The sequence below is a fragment of the Mandrillus leucophaeus genome, unplaced genomic scaffold (genome assembly GCF_000951045.1).
Source record: "Mandrillus leucophaeus isolate KB7577 unplaced genomic scaffold, Mleu.le_1.0 Scaffold308, whole genome shotgun sequence".
Taxonomy (NCBI): domain Eukaryota; kingdom Metazoa; phylum Chordata; class Mammalia; order Primates; family Cercopithecidae; genus Mandrillus; species Mandrillus leucophaeus.
Window position 1 is genome coordinate 849,205 of NW_012103232.1, and position 12,240 is coordinate 861,444.

Genomic DNA, 12,240 nt, shown 5'->3' on the forward strand with positions numbered 1-12,240 from the left:
TATGTTTCTAGGCCCTTCCTGCTGCAGCCAAACGGTCAACAGTGCCCTCCCAGTGTTCCCTTGTTTTATTACACGTTTACCTCCTGAGTTCTCCAATTTAGAGCTCCTGATCTCCGGTGTGTGGGCTGAAAACTCAGAGACAATGCTCCTTAGTATTGTGAATGAGTCCCGAGACCTTTCCCAGGGAGCAAGGCTAGTCACAGGCAGTGTGCAGCCTGCCACTGTTTCCTGCTGGCAAACATTTCAAGAAAATGGTATTCTGGGTCCAAAATACCTGGATTCTCTGCTTAGTTTTGCTACTTGATGTACAATCTTGAGCAAAGTGCTCAGAGGCTCATGTCTTCAGTTTCCTCAATCATAAACATGGGATGCATGCTGACTTCCCAACATTCTGTTGTGATCACCAAAATGAAATGTTTATGAAAGAACCTATCCCATAGTTTAATCAGCCAACCCAGCCCCAGCTTCCCCTGGATTCATGTGATATTCTAGATGATTAAATTATAAGTCAGTCTAGATGTTGGCAACTTCCTTTGCAATGAATGGATAAAATGAGATGGGTTGATGGGTAGATAGAGGAACAGATGGACAGATCTATGAGAAAACTAGTAAGATGTTAATGTTAACTGTATAATCTAGGTGGTGGGAATATGGCTGTCTACTGTAAATTCCTTCAACTTTTCAGAATAGTTGAAAACTGTCATTAAAAGAATGTTGGGGGAAAAAATCATGCTATAAGCACACAGGGAGCATCTGTGTGTCTTTTGTGTCTGGAGCAAATGAACAACACACAGAGGTGACTTTCCTTGCCACGCCGGGACTCTCAGAGTGGTGGTGGACCCGACAGGGATACTGGTCCCCCGCCTTGCAAGGCTGGCTTCAGGAGGCTGTCAGCAACTGTGTCCTGTGGCCCCAGGAACAACCCTGCCGCTGTCTTGTCATCCTTGTGCCTGCGGTGCTGCCTGTCACCAGTGGCCTGGCCAGCTGTCCCCCAAGTCCTTGCTCTCCGAGGTCCTCCTGCATCTTTACTGCCGCCAGAGTCACCTGAGCCATTGCTTCAGGTCAGGCAGCTACCTGTGAGGGAGAGCTGGGCTCCTGGGGAGGCAAAGGCCACAGCCTGGGCTGGCCTCTTTCTCTGCAGCCCCCTCTTGCTCTGCTGTCTGGCATGACCACCTTCCAGGTTCCACACAGCCGTGCCCCTCCCCAACCAGCAAATAACCCAACTGTCAGGTTTCAGCTGCAGCCCAACTGCAAGTCGGCCACACTCTGCGAGGCTTTAATGTCTGCCTTACCCTCTGGGGCCCACCATGCCCGTGCCCACCACTGGGACTCTGTATACTCCTTGTTGTTTACATTTCCTGCTATGAGGCTGCTGGAAAGCAAAGCCTGTGTCTTATTCATCTTTGTTCCCTTCCTAACTGGCAAAAGGAAGTGCTCAATGCTGATTAAGTGATGAAAAATGAATTATCACGTCAACCCCAGAAGCTCTTTTATACTAAAAATGTGCACAGTTGTGTCTGTGTGCCTTTCTCCCCTACTATGGGCCCCTTTGAGGCCGCATTTAGATCCTGCTTGCTCCGCTTGCTCTTGGTGTCTAAGGTAGACTAAGCAGGCAGCACGCCTGACCTCAAGCAACAGAGAAGATGAGATGATCACAGACCACCACCTGGCTGAGGGAAAATGATTGTGAAAGGAATTGTGAAGGAAGAAAAGCAACAGAGGTTGCTCAGTTCCATCTTCTAGGTTCTGTAAAGGGCAAAAGAGTAAACCTCTCAGGCCTCACAGGCCATCCAGGTCTGTTGTGACTACCCCACTCCACCGCTGTAGAGGAAAGGCAGCAAAGGTAACCTGTGAGCAAATCCAAGGCCCTGTGCGGCTCCATTTACAAAAACAGGCAGCGGCTGACCAGGGTCTAGTTAACCTGACCTTGTACTGGGAGTGTGTCCTGGAGCCTCATGGTGGGGCAGGGACTCTTGAGAAACAGAGACAACTGCTCCACTGTAAGCGCCTCATGGAGGAGCCAGGAAGGAAGCTCTGTGGGGACTGCAGGTGTGAAAATGGTTGGATCCTGGGGCCCAGCTTTCTGTCAGTGAGTGAGTGTGCAAATCACTGTGGCTAACACCTCCTCCACTAGACAGCCACATGAGTATGGGGCAACAGAAGACAGGAACCAGCTCAGTCCCCTGCTGATAACAGGCTTCTTTCTCAGTCACTACACAGGGCTTATGGCTAGCAGTCCATTGCACATCCTGTTTGCGTGACTCCACAACACTTCCCTTGGGTTTGAGAGATCGTCTTTTAGGGTGTGTCTGGTGTCAACAGCAGGCTAAGCGAGGGTTTAACAGTGCCAGCAGCCCTGCCTCCCCTAAGTTGGTAGGTTTAGAAAATTCGCAGTCTTTCAGACTTTGCCTTTCCTCCTTCTCCTGAATTTGCCGCTTCTCACCACTTCATTTCTAGTCCAACGCTACAGCCCCTTTGGTATGGAAGACCAGGCATTTGTTCTTAGCTGATGTCCTACCCAGTCTTCCCTCATTTCAACCCCTCCTGCTTTGATGTCAGACTTTTGAAAACACCATTTTCCATCCCCCAAACTACCAATTCCCCACTCTGTTGCCCTGCCTGGCTTTCAGCGCTATCTGCTTGGAGGCTGTGTGGGTCATGTCAGGCCTCAGCTCATGTCTGCTTGGTTCTTTGTCCTCAATGACAGGGAATGGACACCTGTAACTGCAACACGGTTCTGTCCAAAGCATCTCCCCAGCAACTGCTTCTACCTTGGCTCACAATTCTTTATTCACTGCTCTTTTCTATAGAGTTCTAAACACAAGTCCAGTTCTCTCCCCTCTTGTCATATACTCTCTAAAATCAAGATTTGCCTTCTTTTCCTGTATACTATTTTTTTTTTTTTTTGAGACAGGGTTCACCCAGGATGGAGTGCAGTGATACAGTCATAGCTCACTGCAGCCTTGGACTCTGAGATTCAAGAGATCCTCTCCCCTCAGCCTCTCAAAGTGCTGGGATTATAGGCATGAGCCACTGTGTTGGGTCTACTCAATTTTTAAAATCTACCAATATTGTCATGTTGTTCACCTCCTCTTATGACCTAAGCACATGTAGCTTCTGTGCAGGCCCATGTAAATCCCCGACTGCTCAGCCCAGCCTCCATCTCTTGGATGAAGTTTCCCCAGCTCTCTAGCCTACACTGCTAGTCTGAACTGGTAACACGGTCTGGGCCCCTTGTATGTGACATCAACTGTAGAACCAGGTCCCAGCTAGGAGTTTCTGAAGGGGCAGGCACAGAGGACCCTAACACTAGATTTATGTTACTGGTGGCTCTGCATTCCCTGGGAGGAAGGGAGTCCTGAGGCGAACCCTTTCCAGAGAGATGCTCATGTAACTGTGAAACTGCTCTGGACAGGCAGCAAGGAACGGATGAGAACCCAAACATGAACAATCTAGAATATGAAAAAGTTGTTTCCAAATAATCACATTCACTACCCTTGAGAGTAAAGGAGGTACCTGGAGTTTCTAATAAACAAGAAAGAGATTCCTAAAAGAATATATGTAACTTTCTAAATAATTTTTAATTCTAAATTAAAAAAAAAAACCTTTCAATAAGGAGCTTGGAAAAGAATACAAAATAACGGACCTCGAGGAACATAACATTCTAGAAACAAAAGGCAGTGCCTCCCTTGCTGGAGTTCACTGTATTAAAGCTCCAGGTACCTGACAAATTTAAGATCTGTATCCCGGCTGGAATCTAGCAGTCTCTTCAAAAATTAGTTCTTTGAGCTTTTCCTTAGGCAAGTCATCCAATTCCATGTCGAACTTGAATGGTGCTTCGGCAATGGGCTTTAAGAGAAAACAAAACATTTAACAGTCAAAGTTGTTATGGGTAAGGCAGTAATTTACTGATCCATAAAATGACCACTGCTCAGATTCTGAATTTATACAACAGGACTGATGTCTCATAAAAACTTAAGAGTTGCTGGCCAGGCGTGGCGGCTCACACCTGTAATTCCAGCACTTTGGGAGGCCAAGGTGGGCGGATCACTTGAGGTCAGAAGCTCGAGACCAGCCTGGTCCAACATGGTGAAAACCTGTCTCTACCAAAAATATAAAAAATTAGCCGAGTGTGGTGGTGCACGCCTGTAATCTCAGCTACTCAGAAGGCTGAGGCAGGAGAATTGCTTGAACCCAGGAGGCAGAGGTTGCAATGAGCTGAGATCGTGCCGTGGCACTCCAGTCTGGGGGACAGAGCGAAAGACTAAGAGTTGTGCCCACACTCCGGAAGGTCTCATAAGCACTTAGACCGGGAGCAACTGAATCCGTTTAAAGTGTTCTTCTGAACTTATCACAAATCCCAGAAGAATTTTAAAATGTTTTAAGGCAGTGAATGCTGAAATAAGAGAAATGTGCTGCTGTGGAGGTGGTGCGTGTTTATCCAATCAACACCCATAATACTAAAATACATGCATTTCGTTAAATAAATCATGGTATCTTTATATGAAAAAACATCTTAGAGCTGTTAAAAAATAAGCTGTAAGGCCAGGCGCAGTGGCTCACACCTGTAACCCCAGCACTTTGGGAGGCCAAGGTGGGAGAATCATTTGAGACCAGCCTGACCAACATAGCAAAACCCCATCTCTACTAAAAATACACAAAAATTAGCTAGGCATGGTGGCAGATCCCTGTCATCCCAGCTACTTGGGAGGCTGAGGAAGGAGAATTGCTTGAACCCAGGAGGTGGAGGTTGCAGTGAGTTGAGATTGTGCCACTGCACTCTGGCCTGGGCAATAGAGCAAGATTCCGTCTCAAAAAAACAAAACAAAACAAAACAAAAAAACTGGCCAGGCATGGTGGCTCACGCCTGTAATCCCAGCACTTTTGGGAGGCCGAGGCAGGTGGATCCTGAGGTCAAGAGATTGAGGACATCCTGGCCAACATAGTGAAACTCCGTCTCTAGTAAAACTACAAAAATTAGCTGGGTGTGGTGGTGCATGCCTGTAGTTCAAGCCACTCGAGAGGCTGAGGCAGGAGAATCGCTTGAACCCGGGAGGTGGAGGTTACAGTGAGCCGAGATTACACCATTGTACTCCAGCCTGGCCTGGTGACAGAGCAAGACTCCATCTCAAAAAAGAAAAAATAAAATAAAATAAAATAAACTGCAAGGAAGATTAATAGGAAAATGCCTATATTGTGTCAAGAAAATGAAAACTATTTTATTTTAAAAATTTAGATACAGAAATATAAGACCGAGAAGGAAATACTCCAAAATGTTAATAACTGTAACAAGATTATAGAGCTACATCTTTGTAGTATGAAAAAAAAAACCACTCTTGTATTTTCTCACAAGTTTTCTTCTTTTTTTTTTTTTTTTTTTTTTTTTTGACACAAAACCTTGCTCTGTTGCCCAGGCTGGAGTGCAGTGGTGCAATCCTGGCTTATTGCAACCTCCTCCTCCTGGGTTCAAGTGATTCTCCTGCCTCAGCCTCCAGAGTAGCTGGGATTATATGCGCCTGCCTGCCACAACACCCGTCTAATTTTTGTATTTTTAGTAGAGACAGGGTTTTCACCATGTTGGCCAGACTGGTCTACTCCTGACCTCAGGTGATCCACCCACTTTGACCTCCCAAAGTGCTGGAATTACAAGTGTGAGCCACCACACCTGGCCCCATTTTATTTTATTTTTTTGAGACTGTCTCATTCTATTGCCGAGGCTGGTGTGCAGTGGCATGATCTTGACTCGCTGCAACCTCCGCCTCCTGGGTTCAAGTGATTCTTATACCTCAGCCTCCAGAGTGGCTGGGATTACAAACACGCACTATCATGCCCAGCTATTTTTGTATTTTTAGTAGAGAAGGGGTTTCCCCATGTTGGCCAGGCTGGTCTCCAACTCCTGACCTCAAGTCATCCGCCTGCCTCGACCTCCCAAAGTGTTGGGATTACAGGCGTGAGCCATCATGTCCAGCTCCCATTTAAATTTTTAACCATGCTCCAGAAAGCTATTTAAGTAAAATATGAGCTTAAATAGCTTAAATAGTCTAGATCAAAGAACCCCATACACACTCAGTGACAAACAATGATATTATTTTTTAGAGAAAGAGTTTTGCCTGTCACCCAAGCTGGAGTGCAGTGGTGTGATCACAGCTCAATGAAACCTCGATCTCCTGGGCTCAAGCAATCTTCCCACCTCAGCCTTCTGAACAGCTGGGACTACAGGTGTGAGAAACTGTGCCTGGCCACATTTTGATTTTTAAATGCCCGTGAACTAATGCAATGTTACAGAACTAAGCTGATGATGATACCAGTTGTCAGTCAGTGAATGCCTAGATTCTCACGTCTCACCCATGTAATCCTCACACGAGGCCTTTAGGAGGAGGAAGCACAGACCCCGAACTCCGCACTAAGCTTTGGCCATCCGAAAGCGGACAAGGACTCATGTCCAGAAGAATAAATAGCTCAACCCGAAGGAGGACTATGCATCTGGGATCACAGCAGGTGTCCTACACGCATCATCCACTACCCCAGCCAGCTGATTTGGACTCAGAAGCTTGGGAAATCTCCAGCCCACTAAGCTTAGAAGAACCCCAAACCTGTATTCCCACCTATTCTGTGTTACTGGCTACGTTGTAGGTATTTCACAAGCTGCCTCATTTGTTGCTGGAGGTAGGGAGATGGATGTGGAAGGGAAAGCTCATTCTTTCAAAAACAGGAGGGTAAAGACTATTCTCTGTGCATGTGAGCCTCAACTAGAACAATCCAAACTTTTGGTTCATACTGCATTTTTCTTTGTTATCCTTCAGAGATTAAAGTTAAAACTGAACCCCAGAGGAACCAGAGAGCCAAGGCACTAGGACTGTCTTGGGGAGAACATGACATGCAGCTTCTTCTACTCGAATGCCCCGCCTGCTCTGAAGAGCTGCCACATCCACTCTGGCCTCATCACTTCTTACAACAGACTCTCATGTCCTTGTCTCTAGGGAATAGCACACCCGACATGGAGTCGCCAAGCCACAGTGGAAACTGTCCAGGTTGACTTCCCTCCCTATTCTGTGTGCTGTCCCTGTCAGCAAGCTGACCACCTCCTCTCCACTCTGGCCATCCTCAGGGCCAGCACATCACTTCAGGTGTCTCTTCCTATCAAACCATGACAATGGCCTCCAGTCTCAGACCCCTGTCCTCTCTGTGCTCCACACTGGTGCAGCTGTCCCCTTTATACATGCATTTTCCCCACTCCTACCTGTTGCAGGTAGCCTGGAGGAAGTCTGCTGAGATAGAGAGTTATGCGGGGAGGTTTCAAGCTGTGCCCCACAGCACTCATCCTCAAGGCAAAGGTGGGCTTGTTGGAAGAACCAGGTATGGCACCAGGTACATCACAGGAAAATCTAAGCAAGATATGGTTGGTCCACTGCTGGCTGATCTATGTCCCTGAAGCAGCAGCCAGGAACATGAGCTCTTACCTCGTCACTCGGGTCGTAATACTGCTCCAGATATGGGTGGGCCAGAGCCTGTTCTACTTCAATCCTCTTGTGAGGGTTGAATGTCAACATTTTGTCCAGTAAGTCCAGAGCTATAAAGAGAAAGGTTTTGCAGTAGTGAGAGCAGGAGTAGTAGTCACGGAAATACTTCAATTTCCTGTTTAAGTAAACTCACCCACAAAACAACTAACCTAAGCATGACTACGGAGACAGCAGCCAGCACAAAAGATGCTGACTGTATCTCCAAGTCTCCTGAGACTGTGAACGTAGGGGCTGACCACCTGACAATCACAGACCTCATCACTTGGGAAGGAGCGGGGATCATGATTCGAACCCAGGTCTGCCTACAAAACCTGGACTTTTCCTAAGATAGGACTCTGCGCTGCAGGTATCAAAGGCAAAGGTTTTATGTATGTACTTTTCTCAGATCAACTTGGAAGTCATTTTTGTCCTGGTCTATTTGTCTCCTGACACACAGAACAGGTCTCCAAGGTCACAGAAGAAAACACTCTTCTTCCAGGATCTGGTTGAGAGACATGTGTGACCAAAGGCCTCCCAGCCAACTCTGCAGCTGAGTCAGTCTGCAAGGCCCAACGCCTTAAGTCCTCTTTTGCCCTGGCCAATAGTCAATAGCTGAGCGGTTCTTTTACCGCTAGGGTGCAGCAGCAGGAACAAATGTGGATCAACTGCACTGTGATGGAGGGGGCGCTGACAAGCAGCTCACCCTGATGGCCCCCATGGCTGGCCCCCAGTCACCACCTCAGCCAAAAGACGGCTGGAGGGTCTGGCTAACAGTGGCTGGGACAAGGGTTAAGAGAAATGTGAGGAAATACTGTGTTTAGTAGCAGGAGTAGGTGTATTGAGAAACAATACATGCTAAAGAACATTATTGTTCTGGTAAAAAGGTAGCAAAGGGGCTCCTTTTAAAAATATTTCATGTATCCTTTTATTTAGTGATGCTCAGACTACTGGTTTCAATTTAAGTAGCAGGTCTTTTCTTCAAATTAAACCCTAAGAGGAGCCTCAAGATATGGCAGAGGTAAAAAAGAAGATACTCTGTCTTCCCTTAGGTCCTAGTTTACAGCCCGAGGCACCCCAAAAAATCCAAGCCTCCAAGGAACAAGTCTGAAAAACTAGCCAATCAATAAAAACCATAAATTTTTAGACAATGTAGTGACACTAAAACAAGACAAAAACAGGCTAGGTGTGGTGGCTCACGCCTGTAATCCCAGCACTTTGGGAGGCTGAGGTGGGCGAGGTCAGGAGTTGAAGACCAGCCTGGTCAATACAGTGAAACTTGTCTCTACTTAAAAAAAAGAAAAAATACAAAAATTAGCTGGGCGTGGCAGCACAGGCCTGTAGTCCCAGCTACTCAAGAGGCTGAGGCAGAAGAATTGCTTAAACCTGGGAGGCAGAGGTTGCAGTGAGCTGAGACCGTGCCACCGCACTCCAGCCTGGGTGACAGACCGAGACTCTGTCTCAAAAACCAAACCAAACCAAACCAAACCAAAAACACTGGCACTACTTAATGAAGTCTCTTTTCTGACAATGATCATTTCTTTTTTTCTTTTTTTGAGACGGAGTCTCCCTCTGTCGCCCAGACTGGAGTGCAGCGGTGCGATCTTGGCTTACTGCAAGCTCTGCCTCCCGGGTTCACACCATTCTCCTGCCTCAGCCTCCTGAGTGGCTGGGACTACAGGCGCCTGCCACCACGCCTGGCTAATTTTTTGTATTTTTAGTAAAGACGGGGTTTCACTGTGTTAGCCAGGATGGTCTCGATCTCCTGACCTCGTGATCTGCCCGCCTTGGCCTCCCGAAGTGCTGGGATTACAGGCGTGAGCCACCGCGCCCAGCTGGCAATGATCATTTCTTATTAGGTTATTTGTAGGCGGCAAGGTCAACTTCATCCATCTGCAAATTAGCACATACTATTAAGCCCTCAAAGTAGAATGATAAAATATCATTTATTTCTTCTTAAAACATTTTAAAATTTAATTGTATGTCCCTTCTCACCATTCCTAGAATGATGAACAATCACATAAAATTTGGTACAATACTCATGATCAGTTTAAGGAAATCACTTCTAGCTCACTATTTTCAAGTAAGTTAGTTTTCACTGTTTACTCACTAAGAAAATGTTGCCTAACCCTTAAGAACAGTCAGTAGACCTTCCGAAGGGATTGCTTGGGTGCTGGGTGGAGATGGGAGACATCTTGCCACCTGAGGTCAATGAAGGGCTGTGGGTGTGTATCTGTGCTCAGCACCAGCCCCCAATTTTGACTTCCCTTGTTGCAACCCCTGACCTTAAGACAACAGGAGATGATAAACATGGCAAACCACATGCTGGACATAATGAGAAATTCTGCATAGAATACATTTACAAGTTATGTATGTTTCTATCTATAATCTTTTCAATACACACAAGTGCACTTTAGGAAATTATGGAATAATGATATTTTGTTTTATAGCCTAGAGAACTTTTCAGAGTAGAGAATCCAGACAGGTTTTGCCGTGACTGAAGCAGCATCTGCGCAGTAGAAGAGGTGGTTATGCCTGCAGCTGGGACCCTGGGTCTGTGGGCACACAAACTGGCTAGGTTTAGCAAGTGGCCCTCTCAAGGGTCAGATTATTATAAAGAAGCATGATGATCAAGAACCCAGGCATCTCTGGCTCAAATCCTACTTCCAACGAACACTTGTAGATATGTGTACAAGACACACAACCCTTGCCGAATCTTAAGATTCCTGTGGTCTATAATATAGGTAATAACTCCCACTTTGCTTCCTGCTCCCAACCAGCCCTCCCCACATAGAACTCACAGACATTTTCTCAAGGACCTTCTTGAAACTAGATTAAGTCATTTGGCTTTTCACCCAGTTAGACACTGTCTGTGCTAGCAAAAGTCCAGGAGGCCTAGACCACAATGAGATTCTAACAGCACTACTTCTAAATCATTGGGGGCAGGAGGGTCCTACCCAAACTTGTTAGTGTTAAGCAGAGAGGCACTCCAAGCCAACTGGATGTTTTGCAGCTTAAGCATTTCTGAAACAGATCCATTAGTTCCTTCAAGTTAAATAAATTCTAGGCCCTTAAACCTCCAGGCATATATTTCGAAAGAAGACAGCTTTATTAAAAAAGATTTGCTACTTGAAAAATAGCTAGAGCTCTAGCCTTCTTTTACTGCAAGTGCTATTTCTACATTATTCATAGCTACAGAAGGAGAAAAGGAGAGAAATGGGAAGCAGCTGGCAGGTGCGGATCCCACAGTCAAGAGTGTCCGGACTCCCTCCTCCCACGCCACATGGGCATCCACTGGTAACACTCAGAGGGTGTGAATCATGGTTGCCCGTGTAGATGCTTACTTGGATACAGGTTTTATTTCTCCTAAGAGACTGGAAGTCCCTTTGAGGCTAGTATTACATCTGACCACAAATCCTGACTTTCCCAGTGCCTTCCAGAATGCCACATCTTCTCTTTCTGTGTTTTTTGAAACAGAGTTTGGATTTTGTTCTATGGCCCAGGCTGGAGTGCAGTGGCATGATCATAGCTTACTGCAGCCTTGAACTCCTGGGCTCAAGCAATCCTCCTGCCTCAGCCTCTCGAGTAGCTGGTAATATAGGCACATGTTACCACACCCAGCTAATTTTTTTAAATTAATTTTTTTGTAGAGATGGGGTGTCACTATGTTGCCCAGGCTGGTCCTGAACTCCTGGGCTCAAGCGATCCTCCTGCCTCAGCCTCCCAAAGTGCTGAGATTACAGGCGTGAGCCACTGTGCCCAGCCCTTCCCTCTTTTTTTTTTTTTCTTTTTTGAAACGGAGTCTCGCTCTGTTGCCCAACCTCCACCTCCTGGGTTCAAGCGATTCTCCTGCCTCAGCCTCCTGGGTAGCTGGGATTACAGGCGCCTGCCACCACGCCAGGCTAATTTTTTGTATTTTTAAGTAGAGACGGGGTTTCACCATATTGGCCAGGGTGGTCTCGAACTCCTGACCTTGTGATCCACCCACCTCGGCCTCCCAAAGTGCTGGGATTACAAGTGTGAGCCACCACGCCTGGCCAGCCTGGCCCTTCTCGTTAACTTCAACTAGTATATAACAACCTGACCCCAACTCTTTCTTCTAATCCATCATCCTTTTTTCCTTCTTGCCCTGTCCTGGACCTGGGGAAAGCCAGTCGACTGGCTCTCCACAGTGCCTCTTCGTGTCCATCTTGACTGCCTCGTGAAACTCTGACCCTGAATCAATGCTGCAACCTGTCACTTCCATCCTCAACTCATGTTTCTGTGCAGGGCCAGAGAAAAGACTGAACTGTGCAAAGTGTGCCAGTGCGACAGTGCTTCTCAAACTTTCTGATCTCACAAACTCTTTATACTCATAAAAACTACTGAGGGTTGATTTAAAAAGCAGTTAACTCTGCTCATAGCTCAAATAGTTACATAAGTGCTTCTCCCTGAGAAAACCACCGCATTCAGTATGCAGCAAAAATGCTGTATATGTGTTTGTCACACAGACATTGTGAAGACATGTATTAAGGATGGATTTAATATGGTGAGTACTTTTCACTGGCACTGGTTTGAGCTGGTTTGAGCTGTGGCAGTGCAGAGCTCAGTAACCTCTCTAGTTCCACCGCCTTGACCTGGCTGTGGTGCTGCGGGCTCTGCTCACCATTGCTCCTGTGCCACAAGTGCTGATGGCAACATAGAGAGCAGTGTGAGTAACTCCTTAAGAGGATTATTAAAACAGCTTTTTTTTTTTTTTTTTTTT

At 46.5% G+C, this 12,240-nt stretch overlaps 1 protein-coding gene across 1 annotated transcript in view; it reads right to left on the reverse strand.

Moving 5' to 3' along the window:
* MAPK1 (mitogen-activated protein kinase 1) overlaps nt 1-12,240 on the reverse strand; it is a 63,778-nt gene that overhangs the window by 4,452 nt on the left and 47,086 nt on the right. The window contains exons 6-7 of the mRNA XM_011987351.1: nt 7,461-7,570; nt 3,724-3,849 (exon numbers count right to left, since the gene is read on the reverse strand). Coding sequence (XP_011842741.1) covers nt 3,733-3,849; nt 7,461-7,570 — 227 coding nt within the window. The 3' untranslated portion in view covers nt 3,724-3,732. The remainder of the gene's footprint in view (nt 1-3,723; nt 3,850-7,460; nt 7,571-12,240) is intronic.